The sequence below is a fragment of the Magnolia sinica genome, chromosome 2, assembly GCF_029962835.1.
Source record: "Magnolia sinica isolate HGM2019 chromosome 2, MsV1, whole genome shotgun sequence".
Lineage (NCBI taxonomy): Eukaryota > Viridiplantae > Streptophyta > Magnoliopsida > Magnoliales > Magnoliaceae > Magnolia > Magnolia sinica.
This window is the reverse complement of record NC_080574.1, coordinates 99,397,307-99,419,672: the sequence shown is the minus strand read 5'-3', so window position 1 is coordinate 99,419,672 and position 22,366 is coordinate 99,397,307. Positions and strand designations below refer to the sequence as shown.

The 22,366-nt window shown below is 42.4% G+C and overlaps 1 protein-coding gene across 1 annotated transcript; it reads right to left on the bottom strand.

Annotated features, from left to right (window-relative positions):
• Positions 1–8,378: 8,378 nt before the first annotated feature.
• Positions 8,379–19,141, bottom strand: LOC131226561 (uncharacterized). The gene is made up of 3 exons (XM_058222157.1): positions 18,877–19,141; positions 15,708–15,787; positions 8,379–8,420 (listed from the first exon to the last, which is right to left on the bottom strand). Exons 1-3 carry the CDS (start codon positions 19,139–19,141, stop codon positions 8,379–8,381), a joined length of 387 nt encoding a protein of 128 aa, XP_058078140.1.
• Positions 19,142–22,366: the final 3,225 nt, after the last annotated feature.

The window sequence follows — 22,366 nt, the reverse complement described above, 5'->3', positions numbered from 1 at the left end:
ATCGAGCCTCATCACAACTAGATAGTACTTATATTGTTCTATGGGACTTTTGCTGCAAAATTCTTCAAAATTTTACTTTTTACCATAGAATGCTTGGAAAAGAAATTCCAAGGAGATGCTTTTCAAGAGGAAAGTATCAAAATGCACTTGATTAGTTTTTTTTTTAATTTCTTTAAAAGGCAGTAAAGTTGAAAATTGTGGGGCCCATGTGGTGTTTGCATAACATCTAATCCGTCTAAAATGTGAACCCCAACATGGTATTCACATTAAAAAAAATCTGATAGACTAAATCACTAGATGGAATACAAATGAATTTGATGGTTTTGAGTGATGTTTAAAGTTTTATAGTCTGGCCAATCTTATCATTAGATTCCATAAATTTTTGGCCCGTACGATTATATCATTACTCGATGCATCTGTTGGACGAGTTAGATGTCAGACATATACCTCAGGGCCCCCCAATTCTCAATGCACTACTTTTTAAAGAAAATCATAATAATGAAAAGGAGGATGTTCAAGGACTAGCAACCATGAAAGTAACAGACTGATGCTGTAACGCCCTGAAAATCGAGGGTTGAGTAGATGCCCAACTCCCGAGTTCTAATGCATCACTTAGGCAACATAGATTACAATGATTAAATATTGTCCGTACTAGTGCATAAAACATGAATGGGATTACACTAAATCAGCATATCATACTCCAGGGACAATTAAATTACGCAAGCGGAAGACTGTAATAAGTATATAGAGCATATAAGTGGTAAGTCCCTAGAGTATCAACATGTTGCCAGGTTAAATAAATTACATGTATAGTTGCCAAAATTACAAAATGATAAAGTGTAATGTCTACTAATCCATATCCCTGTAGCCCCGATGATGCAACTCCAGGTCTACATAGACCCGCCAGAGAGTTGCAAATAGGAGAACTCCTCTTCATCGTCGTAGAAGTCAGGCTCCGCCTCCTAGGCCTCGACATCACCTGAAACTACAACAGAGTCTGGTTGGCGTTTTAAAACACCGTCCCAGCATGGGAGTGAGCGACCAACTCAGTGGAGCTATAGGGTAAAGGTTAACATGTTATTAATTCAGTCAAGCAGTAATGGTAAAGTAGTACAACAATTATGTCCTAAGTACTCTTGTTAATGTAAGAATGGTATGCGACAATGATGTATACCCTCGCCTGCACACCCTTAGCGACATCATCTCACGATCGCGCATGCAACACTCCTGGTAAACGTGCGCTTCCTCGCCAAAGCACATGCAATGCAATGCATGATCGTGTTAGCTAGGTTCTTATTTAGGCTTATTCATACAGCAGGTTCTGGAAGCTAAGGTACCTCCCTTTATATCATTGACCCAAACAAGGATCCATCTAGGGTCGTCAATTCTAGTTCATCACATACGATAGGAAAGCTCTAGGTTGCTATGAAGAGGCTCGACACCTCAACTTAGGCATAGTTTATACTCGAGGTCACTACGGAAAGGCTCGTCACCATAGTGTAGTCCTAGTGTATACTCGAGGTTACTCCACCGATGCCCTACCAACTAGAAGTCTATTTTTGAAGGTTCGTCACCAACCCAACAGGGGACCACAGCCAAGCTACACTGGGGTAGGCCGACAGCTTGAATATAGTGTCTCATACCATCGTATTTAGCTCACAAGTTTGGTTTGCTCACTGGACACTATGGGGAGGCTCGTCACCCCAACGTAGGCCGACAACTCGACCACGGTGTCCTATACCACCATGCTTGGCTCATGAGTCCTAGCAGATTGTGGTACCAAGGTTAAACAGGCTTTTCACTAGTAAGTTGGTACCTTAGATTTAAACAGTATCGTCCATATATTAGGTCAATCGAGATACTTAACAAGCTCAACTAGTACGAATGCACATTGACTTAATCAACATGGAGCGCGTAAGCACTCCGCGTGGCCTAACCACTGTCAACAAACACCATATGACTCGAATTCATCGAATGTGTCTTGTGTGGCGAAACGACCTTGACCATTGATTTGGGAATCATTACCGATTGCCTGGACTACATCGTAGCTCCAATCACATTCCAAAATAATACCATTCACATGTGATAGTCTAAGACAGCATGTGATAACCAATCTGAATATAAATCTCATTTGAGCATTTCAACAAACACATAGTGCACATGTTATTACACATAAGCATTTCATCCATAAGGTACATAGTAGTAAGATAGGTTATATGAAGGAAATTGTAACTATAGATAAGGAAATGGAGAATCATATCTCAACACTCTAATTAAATACATTTCAACAAGCATTTTCTCATTCAAGCACTTTATCAAACACTTAGACTACACCTATCAACATACATGTAATATAGTAGTTATAACAGGTATTATAGCAAATCCCTTCGTAAAGGATTCACCGTACGTACAACAATCATGTATCCTCAAACATTAATCATAACAAGCACAAATTATAATTCCATATTCAATCAAACATTCCAACAAACACATAAAATGCATTAAAAATAACATAATACACATATATATGTGATATACGAAAAACATCGTATCCAAGAACATATGATAGCAACCAAGTCAATCATAAATCACTAATTGACATTGAAAGCCTTGAAAACCATAACAAAATGTTTATAGTCCACACCTTTCGCTAGTAGACTCGTATCAAACTCAGTTCGAACACTAAGTCTTCGTATATGGCATAATGACAACCTATAGCATGAAATAGGTTACCTATTTCACCATTTACTCTATTTGGATTTCTAAAACATATTAGGGTTAAGATTTCTTACCCAGGAACGAAATCAAAATTGCCTGTGTAGTGATAGAGGAGGGATGATTCAACACGTAGAGCGGTGGGATCGAATCCAAGCAATTATCGCTCACTCTCTCTCTCTCTCTCTTCTCCTCACCTTTTCCTCTTCTTTTCTCTCTTCTCTCTCCTAGGGTTTAGGAATTTCGTATGGAATGAGAGACGGGTGGGTTTAGGTCCTTATATAGGCTCAGAACTGGTATAAATGGCCCCAAGGCCATGGTATACTTAGGTTATAGCCAAAGAGTGGCTGTTTCGGTCTAACGGAGCCCATGTGGAGGCCCATTTTCTGCATATGGTCTAAAAAAAGTTCCCTGACAATGGATCTATGTCGGGTTAAGTTTTTGATCCGATACAGAGTTTCAAGTTGCTCCCGAGAGCAACTGGCTTTAGAGATTGATCCTAAGTTTTTAGGTAATGTAGCGTTAGTGATTCTACTGGTTTTGGGTCTTGTAGTTCGTATAGAAAACAGTTCAAGCTAATCTGCTTATAATTCAATTTAGCACTTAATTAATTTTCACCTAATTCCTTAAAGGATTCAGTCCTTAGTGATTTCTTCCTGAGGTGGTACTCGGGTCTTTGTACTGATTTTTCCAAGACATTGCAATCTACCTCCCTTAAGAAAAAAATTTCATCCTTGAAATTAGTACCTTTTCATACTTCTCGAGAATCTGAGGATAGTTCTTTTGGAGCTCGGCTTCTGTTTTCCAAGTAGCCTCTTCCTTAGTGTGGTGTGTCCACAACACCTTCACAAGTGGAATCACTTTACTGCATAACACCTGCTCCTTCCTATCTAGAATCCGTGCCGGTCGTAGTACATAAGTAGCATCCTCACTCAACTGTACTTACTCCCATTTGATAATGTGGGAAGGATCAGGAATGTATTTTTTCAACATAGAATTGTGAAATACGTTGTGCACGCCTACGAGTGGTGTGGGCAAAGCAAGGCAGTACGCAACCATACCCACTCGGTCTAGTATCTGGAATGGGCCAATGAAACGTGGCGTGAGCTTGCCCTTCTTGCCAAACTGAAGGACTCCCTTTATGGGGGAGACCTTCAAGAATACATGGTCCCTAACCTCAAACTCTAACAGTCGCCGCCTCGTATCGGCGTAACTCTTCTGTCTGCTCTGTGCTGCCAGAAGTCGACGCCTGATAATTTCAATCTTCTCTGAGGTCTAACTCTGGGCCAATCAAACTCTTCTCGCCCACTTCTGCCCATCAATGCAGTGCTCTACATGGGCGCCCATACAATGCCTCGTAGGGAGCCATGCCGATACTCGCTTGAAAGTTGTTGTTATAAGGGAACTCAGCATAAGGAAGACAGTCATCCCAACTGTCCTTGAAATCAAGCACATAAGTTTGCAGCATGTCTTCCAACAGTTGATTCACCTGTTCCATCTGCCCATCCATTTGTGGGTGGAATGTGGTGTTGAACTTCAGTTTCACACCCATTGCTTCCTGGATACGAGTCCAGAAGATAGATGTGAATCACATGTCTCGATCCGACATGATCTCCATAGGAACTCCATGCAGACGCACTATTTCCTTAATGTACAGCCTGGTCAACTCGTCTACAGAGTTCAAAACTCTAATAGGGAGAAAATAAGCTGATTTCGTCAACTGGTCCACGATCACCCAAATGGAGTCATGCCCCTTTCTTGTCTTTGGTAACCCTGAGATGAAATCCCATTTCCATTCTGCTATAGGCATGGGCTGAAGTAAACCAGGAGGTCGGCGATGCTCGGCCTTGATCTGCTGGCACGTGAGACAACAGGACACATAATCTGCTATGTGGGCCTTCATGTTGTCTCACCAGTATGAACACTTCATGTCTCGATACATCTTCATACTACTAGGGTGTATCGCCATCCTTGAATTGTGAGCAGATTTAAGAACTTCCCTTCTCAAGTCATAAAGATTTGGGATGCATAGGCAGCCACGATAACGTAAACCCCCATCCGTACCAATTCTCCATTTCGAGTCTGCACTGTTGCTCACCTACTCTCTCATCTTGGTTAATAGTTCATCGTCTTTCTGAGCCACAATAATTCTGTCATCAATGAGTGGCTACACACGGACGTGTGCAATACTCTCAAACGACTCCTCTATCGAAAGCTTCTACTTGAAGTCTCGCAAAAGCTCAACTATATTCCATTCATCAATCATCAGGGGAGCCGCAAATGCTATAGTCTTCTTGTGGCTCAATGCATCTGCCATAAGGTTAGCCTTGCCAGGATGGTAGGGACCTCGAACTTGAAGTCCTTCAAGGTTTCCATCCATCGTCGTTGCCTCATATTCAGGTCCCTTTGCGTGAATATGTACCTGAGGCTCTTGTGGTCCCAAAAGAGCTCGAACTCCTCTCCATAGAGGTAATGTCTCTAGAGCTTCAATGCAAATATGACGGCTACCAACTCTAAGTCGTGCGTAGGGTAGTTTTCCTCGTGTTTCCTCAACTGTAGCGATGCATAGGCAATGACCCTGTCCTTCTGCATCAGAACACAACCCAAACCAATACGAGATACGTCGATGTATATCATATACTTAACCACTTGCTCTAACAATATTACAACAGGGGTGGACATTAAATTGTCCTTCAGTTCTTGAAAAGCTGCTTTTGCCTTCTCATTCTAGGTAAACTTAAGATCCTTCCGAGTGTGATGAGACAACGGTTTGGCTATCTTGGAAAAGTCTCTAATAAATTGATGGTAGTAACCTACCAGGTCAAGAAAACTCCTCACTTCAGTAACCGAACCGGGCTGCTCCTAGTGCTGAACTGCGGTCACCTTAGCAAAGTCCATAGCTATGCTTTCCTTGGACACCACATGTCCTAGGAACTTGACTTCTTCCTTCCAAAAGTTGTACTTCTTGTACTACGCAAATAACTGGTTCTTTCCAAGCATATCAAAGACTGCTCGCAGGTGTTCCTTGTGCTCCTTCTGACTCTTGGAGTATATCAGGATGTCATCTATAAACACAATGATAAATCGAAACAGATACGGCCGAAACACCCAGTTCATCAAGTCCATGAATACAGCCGGTGCGTTTCTAAGTCCAAACGACATCACAGGGAACTCGTAGTACCCAAAACTAGTCCTGAAAGCTATCTTCTGCACGTCCTCATCCTTGACGCGCAACTAGTGATACCCTGACTATAAGTCGATCTTAGTGAAGTATCGTGCCCCTTTTAACTGATCAAACAGATCATCTATCCTGGGCAAAGGATACTTGTTCTTCACCGTCACTTGGTTCAATTTACGATAATCAATATACAATCGTAGTGATCCATCTTTCTTCATCACGAACAACACGGGTGCCCCCTAAGGAGATACACTCGGTCGTATGAAGCCTACATCTAATAAAATCATCAATCTATTTCCTCGGTTCCTCCATCTCACATGGAGGCATGCGATAAGTCGATAGTGAAATGGGTGTCGTAGCAGGCACTAGATCAATGGTAAAATCGATCTCACACTGAGGAGGTAACCCAGGTATTGTCCTGAACACGTACGTGAAATTATGAACTACAGGCATGCTCCCAAGTGTCGGACCATCAACATTCTCTAGTAGGGTAGCATAACAACTAATGTGGTAGTACCAACTAACCTGCACTGGGAATATAAAGGTCGTGCCCTTAGGTCCATGGGCTGTCACCACCTTATCATCATAATTGTTCTTTGCCCTCATCTCAGTGAGCCAATCCATACCGAGGATCACATCGTAATGATATAGCAGGGCAATAATCAGGTCGACGAGTACTGTTCTGCTCCCTAAGTCTATCGAATAACCCTTACACATCTTGGTAGTATCTGAGAAGGTCTCTGCGGTGGTAAAGAGTCTCAACCCAACCATAGGACTGGTTTCCAACCCCAGTCGCTTAACTGTTGCGCATGATAATATAGAGATAGTGGAACCGATGTTCACCAATAAGAAGACTGGTGTACCTTGGATATGCGTCATGACTTTGAAAGCCATCAGTGCTGTAACTGCTATCTCGGATGCCTCAACTGCAACTGAGTGCACACGAGCCTGTTGAGAACGGTTCGGCTGCGGTGTCATAGGTCATTGAGGCGGCCTAAATCGAGGTGCAGGGAGCCTGTAAGATAGCTATGCAGGTAGTACAGAACGTAGAGGTGGAGCTGAAATAGCTGGTGACATTAGCCAATTGATCCTCTGAGGAGGTATAAATCTATTATCCCTCATCTTGGTGAAGCAATATGTGTCAACATGGCCCAATCTCTTGCAGTAGGTGCACCATATGTCAAGTCGTCTCGGCTGTGTCGGTGGAGCCATAAGTCGAGGAGGAGAATCTGCCTGTGGCCTCTTGCCGAGGAATGGCCTGCTTGACAAATTTGGTCGAGGCTTAGGAGTCATGGGTACACATGTACGAGATAACCTATCCCCGTCCTGCTCAGCTCGTAGAGACATGTCCACTAGTTCAGCATAGTTAAGTATGCTAGTGCAACACATCTTTGAGGGTATCTCGGGTCACAGACCCTTAAAAAATTATCGCACTCACATCAGCTGGTCTACTAATATCAGGGGAGCATATCTGGCCAACTCCATGAACTTGTTCTCATACTCCGCCACCGTCATTCCTCCCTAGTGGAGGTGAAGAAACTCTCCCTCCTTCTCATTATGATAGGTGAGAGGGAAATACTTCCCATGAAAGCGCGTCTCAAAGGCCTCCCATGTCCATATGTAGCTAGGAGCAACCGTCCTAAGGATGCAGTCCCACCAGAGACTGACCTCCTTCTCAAACATATAGGTGACCAACTCTACCTGCTCTGCCTTAGTGCAGTGCAGCGGCTTTAGCATCTTAGAGATGTGATCAATCCAATACTCGGCCTCCTCGGGTCCATGAGTACCCGTAAACGTAAGAGGTCGGAAGTGATGGAATCGCTCAAATAAGCCGCTGGCACCCATGTTTCCAGCAGGGTGTGTAGGTGGGACAAGCGGAACCACATTCTCATTTTGGGCAAGGCCCCAACAATAGTGGTCTAAATCTGCTGCTGCTGCTGCATAGGGAGCTCCAACCTATCAGTAGGAGGAGCCTGATGCATGTGGGGTGTCAACGAGGACACACGGTTCTGCTCAGGAATCGATGGTGCAATAGGTGTCGGCCCATTGGTGAGGCCAGCGGGTGGCAGAGAATCCGGCATAGTCTCTCAATCCGGGCCCAAACTGGGGTTTGTATTGCTATCGCTGAGGGGAGGTGCCTCGTCAATCGAGTCACCAAGTGTAAGACGTGTCGTACTCTGAGTGGCCTTAGGTGGCATTCCCTATATACAACATAGGGTGCAACCCGTGTCAAATTCAGAATAAGAACATACACTCATCCACACTTCATTCACATTCCAAACTCGAAGAAACTCCATGCATTTTATTTACCAAAATCATCACAATACATGAGACATAGATTCACATGAGTCATGACAGAAGATGCATGTGAGCTAATTTAAATAAGCTTTAACCACTACACATACTAACGACCAAACAAATCTACTAAAGCTAGTACAAAGGAAGACTAACAGCAAAGTAAACTAAAAGATGACTACACATGTGATTAGTCATCTGAATCTGGCCATGGTGGAGGAGCACCCTTGTCCTGCAAATAACATAAGATAGCCCTCAAGGTGTGAGACACTTTGCTAAATTTTTACTTTACGAAAGCCTGATTCTCCTCTAACTTGGCTCGGGTCTCTTTGACCTCCTGTCGCAGGGCAACCTGGCCCTCCTCGATCTGAGCCAAATGGGCTTCCAAAGTAGCCCGATCACTGTCGCACTCATGTGTAGCAGGAGGAGAGCCCTCATCTGTGTCTTGGGCCTCCTCTTCTTCCTCTTCGTGCTCTTCCTCTTCTTCACCTTCTTCCTCTATCTCATCTCTGCCTTCTTCATCACTCTCTTCCTCTTCACTTTCCGTTTCATCTTCACTCTCATTGAGTCGGGCTTGACATTATCGTGGCCTAATATTCATGTTGTTGAGAGTGGTATCGTTGATAAAATGGATCGGTGTAGGAATTTCTGCGCCAAGTCTGTAGCTGAATTCACATGCAAGTTTGCATATAAGTCAGCCGAATGGGAGAGAAATGGTTGTCTTAAGAGAGTGTTCGGTCTGAACTATCTATAGAAGTACATACGTAGGCAGGCACAGGTTGTCTCCCTACCCAGCTCGGTATAAAAAGTCTACCATCAGACACGTACACTCACTGTGATTGCTCCATCTGGGATACACATTGTGGGTGAAGATGTCGTGGAGCAGACGGAAGTCAGTAGTCATCTTGGATGCCAGGAGGCAATTACCTGGATTCCAGTGGACCAGTCGGCCACAAAGAAATCGCCTGCGGTGATCCTTTTCATGCGCACTCCTGAGGCTCCTCTCACTAGCATGAACCTCTTCATGCGGTATCCCAATGATTCGGGCTATCAAACCAACATCAACTGTGGCTTCCACAGGAATTTTGAACTGTAAAGGCTCCAACAATGGCTCTCATATATGGGCGTAGAAGGCTTAGACAGTGCTCTCGTTCGCACGTGACTTACCCACAAATATGGGACCCCTCCATCGTCCAATAGGCGATCCATGGCCGGATAAAGCCCAAACAGTTTTTCATCCACATGTGCTTCAAAGAGGACCCTACAGCCCTGAAATCTTCCATGTGCCATATCCACCAGTAGAGCTCTTTCCAGGGAAGGCTAGGGATCGAGATCTTGCTTCGTCCTAATCTCTTGATCGACGCTTGTACTTGTTATAGCACCTTTCTGCCTCCTTGAACAGGTAGGGCGGCTAGGCCTGGCTTCATCCGTGGAAGCCCTCTTCTTCCCCATGAGAGAAAGAAGTGTGGAGAGCGAGAATATGGCCGCCACGAGCTTAAAAAGAGCATGAAAGTGAATTAAAATGGAGGGATTAGGTGAATTGTTGGACTTTGAGATTCTTGAGACACAAATAAGAGTTTGTGCACTCAAATGGAAAGAAATGAGGGAGATAGAAGATGGGTTTTAAAGGAATGATGGGAGGTGTGTATGTAGTGATGAAAAAGGAAGAGGATTTGAGATTAATGGGAGATTTGAGAGAGAAAAATGGAGATTTAAGAGAGAAAAATGGAGATTTAAGAGATTTAGAAAGCTTGGAAGGGTGGGAATGAGAGGAAAGAAGCAAATGGGAAGGATATAAGGGGTCCCACACATTTTCGTGGGGATCACAGTCGTGTACATGTGCCGTCCCGACGCAACCCGACAGGCCCGGCTGACCCGATCGGCGAGGCCTCACCGATTCGGCGATGGCATCACCGGTCGCTGGATAGTGGGGTGACGGCTTACCTTAGGGGCGATGCTATCCCCCCTCGGAGTGCTGAAAATGCATGGGGTCCACTTTGGATCCCCCCGATTTGCACTTTTAGGCCCCCGAGTCCGTTTGAGTCATTTTTAGTATCCATCTCGCGTATATTCATGCGTTTCAGGTTGTTTGAGTGTGTAATAGGCTGAATTATGGTCTAAACCTGTCGATTGATGGTCTGAAAAAGGATGGGGCCATCTCGGATGATCGCAGATGCCCACGGGTCTGATTTCAACGGTCAATTTCACCTGTCGGTGAAACTGGGAATCCTACGACTGTTTCTACATTTTATCGCTCCTCCTAGATCAAAGTACGTTAGTGTGCATTGTGTGTCTATAACCCAGGCCCAGCTTAATCCAAATCATGCTTTGATACCAACTTGTAATGCCTTGAAAATCGAGGGTCGAGCAGATGCCCAACTCTCGAGTTCTAACGCATTACTTATGCAACATAGATAATGATGATTAAATGTTGTCCGTATTAGTGCATTAAACATGAATGAGATTACACTAAATTAGCATATCATACTCCAGGGACAATTAAATTACACAAGAAAAAGACTGTGATAAGTATATAGAGCATATAAGTGGTAAGTCCCCAGAGTATCAACATGTCGCCAGGTTAAATAAATTACATGTATAGTTCCCAAAATTACAAAATGATAAAGTGTAATGTCTGCTAATCCATATCCCTGTATCCCCGATGATGCAACTCCAGGTTTACATAGACCTGCTAGAGAGTTGCAAATAGGAGAACTCCTTCTCGTCGTCGTAGAAGTCAAGCTCTGCCTCGTAGGCCTCGACATCACCTGAAACTACAACAGAGTCTGGTTGGTGTTTTAAAACACCATCCCAGCATGGGAGTGAGTGACCAACTCAATGAAGCTATAGGGCAAAGGTCAACATGTTATCAATTCAGTCAAGTACTAATGATAAAGCAATACAACAATCATATCCTAAGTACTCTTGTTAATGCAAGAATGGTATGCGACAATGATGTATGCCCTCGCCTGCACTCCCTCAGCAACATCCTCTCACAATTGCGCATGCAACACTCCCGGTAAATGTGGGCTTCCTCGCCAAAGCACATGCAATGCAATGTATTAGCAAAGTTCTTATTTAGGCTTATTCATACAGCAGGTTCGGGAAGCTAAGGTACCTCCCGTTATATCATTGACCCAAAGAAGGATCCATCTAGGGTCGTCAATCCTAGTTCGTCACATACGATAGAAAAGCTCCAGGTTGCTATAGAGGGGCTCGACACCTCAACTTAGGCCTAGTTTATACTCGAGGTCACTACGGAAAGGCTCGTCACCTTAGCATAGTCCTAGTGTATACTCGAGGTTACTCCACCGACGCCCTACCAACTGGTAGTCTATTTTTGAAGGCTCATCACTAATACAACTGGGGACCACAGCCACGCTGCACCGGGGTAGGACGACTGCTCAAATATAGTATCTCATACCACTATATACGGCTCACAAGTTTGGTTTGCTCACTGGACACTATGGGGAGGCTCGTCACCCCAACGTAGGTCGACAGCTCGACCACGGTGTCCCATATCACCAAACTTGACTCATGAGTCTTTGCAAATCATGGTACTAAGGCTAAATGGGCTTTTCACTGGTAAGTTGGTACCTTAGATTCAAACAGTAGCATCCATACATGGTGAACATACATTAGGTCAATCGGGTTACTTGACAAGCTTAACTGGTACGAGCGCACATTGACTTAATTGACATGGAGCGCATAAGCCCTCTGCATGGCCTAACCAGTGTCGACAAATAGCATATGACTCGGATTCATCGAACGTGTCTTGTATGGTGGAACGACCTCGACCACTGATTCGGGAATCATTACCGATTGCCTGGACTACATCATAGCCCCAATCACATTCCAAAACAATAGCATCACATGTGATAGTCCAAGATAGTATGTGATAATCAATCTAAATATAAATCTCATTTGAGCATTTCAACAAACAGTGCACATGTTATTACACATAAGCATTTCATCCATAAGGCACATAGTAGTAAGATAGGTTATATGAAGAAAATTGTAATTATAGATAAGAAAATTGAGAATCATATCTCAACACCCTAATTAAATATATTTCAACAAGCATTTTCTCATTCAGGCACTTTATCAAACACTTAAACTACACCTATTAACATACATGTAATATAGTAGTTATAACAGGTATTATAGTAAATCCCTTCATGAAGGATTCACCATATGTACAACAATCATGTATTTTCAAACATCAATCATAAAAAGCACAAATCATAATTCCATATTCAATCAAACATTTCAACAAATACATAGAATGCATTAAAAATAACATAATACACATATATGTAATATACGGAAAACATCATATCTAAGAACATGTGATAGTAACCAAGTCAGTCATAAATCACTAACTAATATTAAAAGCCTTGAAAACCATAACCTAAACATTTATAGTCCGCACCTTTCGCCGGTAGACTCGTATCAAACTCGATTCGAACACTAAGTCTTCGTCTACGGCACAATGGCAACCTATAGCATGAAATAGGTTAGCTATTTCACCATTTACTCTATTTGGATTTCTAAAATAGATTGGGGTTAAGATTTCTTACCCACGAACGGAATTGGAATCGCTAGTGTAGTGATACAGGAGGGATGATTTAGCACGTAGAGCTGTGGGATCGAATCCTAATAACTATCCCTCTCTCTCTCTCTCTTCTCCTCTCCTTTTCTTCCTCTTTTCTCTCTTCTCTCTCCTAGGATTTAGGAATTTCGTATAGAGTGAGAGATGGATGGATTTAGGTCCTTATATAGGCCTAGAACTGGTATAAATGGCCCCAGGGCCATGGTATACTTAGGTTATAGCCAAAGAGTGGCTGTTTTGGTCCAACGGAACCCATCTGGAGGCCCATTTTCTGCATACAGTACAGAGAAAGTTCCTTGACAATAGATTTATGTCAGGTTAAGTTTTTGGTCCAATCAAATTTACGGATTGACCGCAGAGGACCAGTTTCAGTTCAACGGTTGTCGTGACTCGATCAGGGCCAGAAGTGCACTGACATATGTTGAAAAAAATTTCTGATCCAAGGGTGTAGTTAGGTTAGAATCTGATAGTCTGAAACCTTAAATTTAGCCTGTAAGCGAACGGCCCAATTCACTTGAGTTTGAGTTCATTTTTTAAAGATATTCGCGTTTCTCACACACTTCGCTCTGGGCTCAAGTTGTGCATTTCTGGATAGTATTGGGACTTAATTTCTAAGATGATTGTCAAGCCCAGTAAGGCGGTCATAACCATATAGTTTTGCAGTGATCGGACTTTTGACGCGTGGTCCAGGTTCGATACGGAGTTTCAAGATGCTCCCAAGTGCAATTGGGTTTAAAGATTGATCCTAGGTTTTTAGTGTAACGCCCCGTACTTTATAATACTTGAGTGTTACCATATAAATTAATTTAATATAAATGTATAAATAATGCAACCTAAATATATAAACTATGAAGTGTATGTACTTTGTAAAAATTGAAAATTTAACGCTAAAATGATATGTACGTATTTAATATATATATAAATATTATAAAAATAATATTATATTAAATAAACATAAGGAATAATAATTTTGCAACATTATTAAATACAAATGTAATTTTAATTAAAACATGATATCGTATAATCTTCAATTCATTCATATGTATAATTTATAATGTAATATTATGTATTAATAAATGTGATTAATAGCATGTATGTAGGAGCATGTTAATATTAGGAATTTTATTTATATACATGTATAAAGTAGTATATTAATATTAAAATTAAATTTATATGAGACTTTAAGCAATAGGCAATAGCAATAAAATTGGTTAGCAATGCATGATGTGAGCTTGCAAGTGGCCCATTTAGGTCTTTTAACCATCGACGCTCAATTTCGGAGTGATCTGACCCCTATATTGATGAGAATCCACCATTAGGTCGTGAAACCCAAAAGTATGGCCCACCTAAACCTTGGGTCCACCCCATCTTTGGTCCAAGGTCCTAATTGAACCCGTAAAACCAAATGGACGGTGTGGATTTCATCAAATCCACTGGTGGACCCCACATTTTCCTTGCACATGTACACAGTGCAAGAGCACTCGCAGTGCACTGATTTGGGGAGCTCGGTCAGGCGGGTCTGACCCGCAATTTCCAAAAGGAGAAAGGTTCTCTCTCTCTCTTCGGTTTGAGATAGCGGGCGGACGACGTCCCTGAGATTTGATCGGTGGCCCACCTTCATCATTCATATCAATGATCTAAACCGTCCATCTGACTCGGGCAGCGGGCCCCACAAAAACCCAACTCACCTCACGTGTTGAAGTGCGTGTGTGTGGGCATAGTTTACGGCGCAAATCGGCCCCACAAACACATATTGCTAAAAACGGAAACCTGTTGTTTCTCCATCCGTATGCCATGAGGGCGATCCGCGTCCGCCCTTATCCTCGAATCTCGGCCGTCCACTGAGGGAAAACCTCAGCCATCCAGTGGCTCTCCTCGTGGGAGAGGATTCCTGCCCACAGGGAAGCAAAACCACGACTGGTATTTGCAATACCAGCCATGTGCAAAAAAAAAAATGGTTTCTCCAGGATCCAATCTGGAGCGTTTGTTGTCAATCCGACGGACCAGGAGAAGGCTAGGTTATGTTATAAGCATGGGAGGATTGAGCAACAAAAGCTCATTCTCTATTCTTGCGGCCGCCTGAGAGAAAAACCCATCGTTTCCTTTTATTAGCAAACCCACCGCATAAACCTCATCCAAGCTTCAAAAGAGCCCATCCATAAGCTTCTAGGACCCGTATGGGGTGTCTGAACGGAGCAGATTGAAGGGAGGAGTGGTGTTTCCAAATCCGCCATTAACAGCGGTCATCTTCCCGACCGCTCAAAGCTATGTCAAACTCAGTCGGGGTGAGGTTTGGCCGTGTGGGATCTGTTCTTGGTGCCGTATATGACAGGAGAAATGAATGAGAGAAGAGGGAAGAAAGGAAGATGAAGGTGCGTGATGGGTTGCTGCACCAGGCAGCTGCACCACAACTCGATCCGAGCCAAGTGCGGGCCGAGCCAGGCTGGGTCTGTCGGCCATTGCTGGGCGTTCCAGCAGCAAGGAAAAAGGAAGAAGATAGAAGGAGAAGGAGATGGAGAGAAGGAAAGAAGAGAAAATAGGAGAGGAAGGAGGGAGAGAGTGCGGCTGCTGTGCAGTCCGACCCGATCCAAACCGAGTCGCGACCTGAGTCGCACTGCTGGCCGAGTTCTCGTCAATACTGATGAGTGAAGGGGAGAGAAAGGGAGACAGGAAGAAGGATGAGATAGGGAGCAGAGAAAGAAAGGGGAAAGAAGGTGATGGTGAGGTGCGGCTGACGACACCATATCCAACTGACCGAGTTGCTAGGCCTTGTTTAGGCTGCTGACGAGTTGAGTCTGAGTCAACTCGATCCAGGCTCCTGCTGGATGAGTTTGAGGAAAGGAGAAGGAACTAGAAGAAGAAAGGGGAGTGAACGAAAGAGAGAAAGAGAGAGCCAACTCGACTCACCTGAACTCGGCTGGAACTCGCTGGAGCTTGCCATGCGAGTTGGGCAGATCTGGTGTAGTCTAGATTCTTGCCGGAGTTCCCTAGCAGAAAAGAAGGAAAGAAAGAAAAGAAAGAACGAAGGAGAGAGAGAGAGAGAGAGAGAGAGAGAGAGAGAGAGAGTGGATAGATGGTTGTGTTGAGCCGAGTCAACTCGGTTCGAACCGAATCATCATGGGTGAGTCAACATTTCCCCCATTCTAGTTATGTTTCGACGTACTATTACCATTTGTTGTCATTGGGATTATTAATATTAGCAAAGATTAGCCATTGGTAGGCCATTATGCTAAACTGGTTATTGTAAACAAATTACAATTATTGAATATCATTATCCTATTTATTATTCTTAAATATTAATTTTGGTTAGTGTCACCATAATGATTATTTTGCTACATTAACTAATATTAATTGTAACACTATGGTTAACAATTATTTTCTAATTATTAAATTAACATTGTTACCATTTCCATTATTAATAGGATTGTTAAATATTAGGATGCATGACCATTAGTAAATTATCTATTCTAATGATAGTTATTATATACAAGAAATTAAAATGATACCATTATTAAACGTTAATGCATTATCTTATCATAGAGAGTATATCATAATATTAATTATCATCATAATTATTATTAACTAATATTAACTATGACACTAATGTTAGTAAAGATTTTATAACTATTAAATTAACATTATAAATAATTACACACCATTAGAGTTCAACCTTAAAGATCTAGCCTAAACCTAAATTCCAGGATGAAGCCCTAAACTTTAAATTAAAATCCTAAAATCTAAGTATTGGACTAGACTCTAGAATAAAACCCTAATTCTACATTAAAACCCTAAAAGATGACCCTAGGTTATGATCTTCAACCCTAGGTAGTATGTAGAACTTGGATCTAATTGTGCATCCTGATTTGTGGTAGGATTTGATTGTAAGGAAACGCGCATTCCTTAACAATGCTGGTATGCGATGCAGAGTATAAGGTGATGATTCTTCCCCTTGAGCTTTCCATCTTCTCATTAGCTTAAGTTATAGTTTTTATTAAAAATTATAATTGATATCTCTCTCTTATAATCATATGTGTTAGCTGGCGGAAATTGAATTGCTATATTGCCTGCTTAATGTTCATCCTGTATATTTGTTCATGCTTGTGGATTATTCGTGTATTGCTTATGGACTTTAAACTGGTACATTAGTGGGAAACCCCCACCTATAAATGTACACCCATACTTAGGATGTAACCCGACTGGTTGTGATTAAAATGGACCTTCGATTTAGTGGTTATTGATTGGTGGTCTAAATGGATCATTAATGTGGGCCTGCCATCCAGGGTTATTGTGTCCAAATGGTTTTCAAGGATGATCTTTTATCGCATGGTTTTTGACACTCGCCCTATGAGGCCTATTTTGATAATTGCCCTATGTGGCTTGTTTAATATCGCCCTATGTGGCTTTGTTCTGATATTTTCCCTATATGGGTTCAATTTTTTATACTGTGTAACCATGCGATGGTAAGCCCCATATACTGTAATATGATTGGCCACTAGTCAATGAGTTTCCATTAAACATCCTAAGATGGTAGCCTCATGAGCCGGGGATGGTGGTAATGGGACACTATGCCCGAGCTGTCGGCCTACGCTGGGCCATGTGCTCCCCGTAGTGACCTTTGAGCTTATCTAAATTGGATGGTTATAAATGGACTAATAATGACTTGGCTAATCATGCATGCATGGCATACTACGACGGCTTGGATCATTATGCCCATGCGATTACGCTGCGAGTTGCGCTAATGACCAGCCGATCGATTTACGATGATGACTTGGATCACTCATGCCCATACGATTACGCTGCGTGTTGCGCTGATGACCACTCACATCTTTGGGTGACGACCCCATTGCCTGTCTGGATATTTTTCCTAGGGCACCGACCGTCCGGATGATTTACCCGGGTCGATGATTGCATTCATGCATCCATGCACCTAATAAGACTGCATTTACTCTGTTTTGGTTGTCTGGATATTTTATACTATTTCTTACCTAATGCGGTGGTGTGTAATCTTGAGGAGAATTCACACTGAGTTAGCCACTCATCCATCAAATATACAACCGTACAGGTAGTACAGGTGGCTTTAGTGATATGTATGTTCAGACTTGATGAGGAGCAGGGTACGATTGCCAGGGATGCGTGGCTGTATTTACCTGGAGGAGCTGCGTGATCTTGCGGCTTATATTTATATACTTTCCGCTATTCTTCATGTATTAAATTCTTGTAAATCTTGTACTTTTTAAATTCAGAGACATTGGTTTGTATAAGTCATTATGGGCAGCTTCTTGTAAATTTGAATGATAATGAAATTTTTCTTTATGACGATTTGTCCACACTACGCTCATTTTATTACTCTGATGAAGGAAAAAAAAATGTACACTCGAATTCGACCATCCTTTAAAGTTAACACTCGGATTTTTGGGACATGGGTCGTATACTCGGGTCCTGAAAACCGGGGCGTTACATTTAGGTAATATAGCATTGGCAATTCTATTGGTTTTGGGTCTTGCAGTTCGTATAGAAAGCAGTTCAAGCTAATCTACTTATTAATTCAGTTTAGTACTTAATTAATTTTCTTCTAATTCCTTAAGGGATTCGGTCCTTAGTGATATCTGCCTGAGGTGGTACTCGGGTCTTTGTACAGATTTTTCCAAGATGTTACAGATGCTACGTTCTTTACTTCAACTTGAAAGTAACACATTTGCAAGAGACAACAAGTCACCTCTAAATGCAAAAACAATATAATTATGGTCAAATGAGAATATCCATACACTCTGCACATAGTAAACAAAAGCGGAAACAATTTTATTTATAATCTAAGTTTGTACATTGTTCCCATACATACCTAACCAAGTGAAAAACATAAATAACCCAACTACTAACTATTAAACAACTAGGTGAAAATGATCCACTTCTTACAACATAGTAAACACAAAGCACATAACCATAAACATGGCTTAACATGAAGTGAGGGAGTCCATATCCATCACAACCCCCTAACGTGATACCGAGTCCGGCGAGGGAGGGGGCACTCCCTCATTCTATACACAACACAACACCGCCTTTATCGTTCGATGCATACTCTTCATCTTACGCTTCAGATAGTCTTGGTCCTTCTTAAGCTCAGATATACTGGCCTCAATTGTCCCTAAACGCTCATCTACAACCAGACATGCATTGGGCACCTCACCTGCATCATCACCCTCTTGTTCTTCTTCAGCTTCACCCTCTTCTTCTTCTTCAGCCTCATCCTCTTCGTCACCTTCATCCTCTTCTTCTTCTTCTTCAGCTACCTCGTCTCCAAATTCTTCCAACCGCCTTGCTTGTTGTTTAGGGCCACATTGCATGCGATTAAAGGTTTCTTCGGTTATCACTCTTTCTGGATGTGAGGGGCCATTGGATGCCCTGAACCCATTATCTCGGGCTAGCTTACAAATTAGGTGGCTAAATGGGAGGAAGAGATTACCTTTTCTTATACATTAATGGATAATAGAAGGCAGGCACACATTCTCCTCATGCCCTATTTGGTACATTAATTATCTCTGCATGGTAGACAAAAACCTCCGTGCTGTTTCCCGCTCTCGGATATAAATTATGTGTGAAGATGTAGTGCAACAATCTATAAATTGGAATCATTTCTTTATTTCTGAAACTACTATCTCTCCTCCACTCCACGAGGTGGGCTGCACAAACTCCTACTCAGGTCACTCCTGTGCTACAATGTGTTCAAGTTCTGTGTCTGGTGGGATATGGATCATTCCTAGTGATATGGCAAGTATGTTCCATGTGTTCTACGCTAATTGGACGCACCGTGTCTCCATATAAATGTCAAATCTGAGTGGGTTGAGTATTGCGTTAACAATTCGAGAGTAGAAAAACCGTACACCACGCTCATTGGCTTGAAAATTACATTCAAAAATATGTCCCCAACCTTGATGTAAGAGTTGATCTAGCACGTCATTTTCAACAAATAGTCGGTCCCCCACCATGACTTTGAAAACCACTTTCGCGATATCGGCTTGCATCTAATGTCCGTGCATGTTGATCGTGGGCCCTCTTCGACCTCCTCTCATGAGGTGGTGGTGAAGAACTCATTGCATCAACATTAACCGTCCTCACATTTCTTCGAACGGGTGGTGATGATGGACTCACGTCATCAGCAGCGGCCTGCCTTGTGCTTCTTAAGATCCGCGGAGACGATAGACCTGCTTGAACCACTCTCTTCTTCCCCATTAGTGAGATAATCATGGGGATGGAGAATATCAAGGAAAAGAACGCAATAATACCCATGAGGATGATGGGTTTAGAAGATGGGAAGATGGTTGTATGAGTAAGGTTTGGAAGATGAAGAGAGAGGTGTTAGAAAGATGAAAAGATGGTTGTGGAAGATGAAGAGAGAGGGTTTGGAAGTTGAGAAAATGGTAGAAGGATTAGAAAAAGAGAGGGTTTTATAAAGGAAGACAAAGAAAGGGGAAGGGAGATGAAGAAAGGATTAGGAATGAGGCTTTGGGCGTGTGGGGGAGGTTATATAAACTTGTTATGTGGGGCCCACGTTGGGACCCACCAACATAAAGAAAAATTCTCGGGCGGCACTACTACCTAGACATCCAAAGCGCAATAGCACTACCACTGGATCGGCAGCAATAGTGCTGCCCGAGTGCGGTAGTGCCGCCCAGAAATTTTAAATATTTTGTTATTCAGTGGGCACCACACTCAATGTACTTCGTTTTGGTGTGCCCAATGTCTATTGAATGGGCTCCACACTCAATGTACTTTGTTTTGGTGGGCCCTGCATATATCAAAAGGGTTTAATGGGTGTTTGAAGCGTTTCCTGACATGCTGGTCGTAATTTGATAGATTTTCCAAGCCCTGATGATTAGTTGAGGGGCAACATACCAAGTTTGTGCCTAGATGGGCTTGTTGGTTATAGGTATATAGATTGCGGGTACTTGATAATTAGGAAGTTGTTCTTCCTTTTTAATTAATAATGTAGTTTTATTAAGAAAAAACTAAAGCCAAAAACCGTTAACGACCAAAAAAAGAAGAAGCTACAGATACTGTTTTACTTAGGTGATTTCGTTCATTTCTAGGTGTGCTCCGAATCTGTCGTCTGTAATGTGCCACAAGCCCAGTAAGCCCCATGACCTCTCATATTTGAGGACCAGCAAGATAACCCAATATAGTTTTAATTAGTCCTTTTGCAATCAACCCATCCCTCGGATCAACCCTCTCAAGGCTATCGTGATTAGAGAAAGAACTTGGATTAAAATGCACAGACTTGGAATGCATGGAAATGACCGAGAAGTGAAGGGAATTGACTGTGAAATGCATGGAAATGACCGTGGCATGAAGGGGATTATCTGTGAAATGCATGGAAATGACTGTGAAGTGAAGCGGAAACACTAGAATTGACCGTGAAATGCAGGGAATTGACCGTGAAGTGAAAGAAATTGACCGTGAAATGCATGAAATTGATCGTGAAGTGAAAGGAATTAACCGTGAAATGCAGGGAATTGACCGTGAAGTGAAAGGAATTGACCGTGAAATGCATGAAATTGATCGTGAAGTGAAAGGAATTAACCGTGAAATGCATGGAAATGATTGTGAAGGGAAGCGAAATTGCCGAAATTGACCGTGAAATGCATGGAAATGACTGTGAAATGAAAGGAATTGACCATGAAATGCAAGAAATTGAGCGTGAAGTGAAAGGAATTGACTGTGAAATGCATGGAAATGACCATGAAGTGAAGCGAAATTGCCAGAATTGACCATGAATGCATGGAAATGACCATGAAGTGAAAGGAATTGACCATGAAATGCACGAAATTGACCGTGAAGTGAAAGGAATTGATCGTGAAATGATGGAAATGACCATGAGGTGAAGCGGAATTTCCAGAATTGACCATGAAATGCATGAAAATGACTGTGAAGTGAAAGGAATTGACTGTGAAATGCACGGAAATGACCATGAACAGAAGCGGAATTGCCGGAATTGACCATTAAATGCATGGAAATGAACATGAAGTGAAAGGAATTGACCGTGAAATGCATGAAATTGACCATGAAGTGAAAGGAATTGACCGTGAAATGCATGAAATGACCGTGAACAGAAGCAGAAATGCCAGAATTAACCAAGAAATGCATGGAAATGACCGTGAAGTGAAAGGAATTAACCATGAAATGCATGGAAATGACCGTGAATTGAAAGGAATTAACCATGAAATGCATGGAAATGACGGTGAAGTGAAAGGAATTGACCATGAAATGCATGGAAATGACCGTGAAGTGAAGCGGAATTGTCGGAATTGACCGTGAAATGCATGGAAATGACGGTGAAGTGAAAGGAATTGACCATGAAATGCATGGAAATGACCGTGAAGTGAAGCGGAATTGTCGGAATTGACCGTGAAATGCATGGAAAATGACCATGAAGTGAAAGGAATTGACCACAAAATGCACGAAATTGATCGTGAAGTGAAAGGAATTGACCATGAAATGCATGGAAATGACCGTGAGGTGAAGCGAAATTGCCGAAATTGACCATGAAATGCATCGAAATGACCGTGAAGTGA

Coding starts and splice junctions, on each gene's coding strand:
- LOC131226561 (XM_058222157.1), bottom strand. CDS start 19,141: ATGCAATGTGGCCCTAAACAACAAGCAAGGCGGTTGGAAGAATTTGGA. Junction 15,788..18,876: donor TCTGAAGCGTAAGATGAAGA/GTATGCATCGAA, acceptor CTTTTCTGCTAG/GGAACTCCGGCAAGAATCTA. Junction 8,421..15,707: donor CGAGTTCCAGCCGAGTTCAG/GTGAGTCGAGTT, acceptor TGTTATTTGCAG/GACAAGGGTGCTCCTCCACC.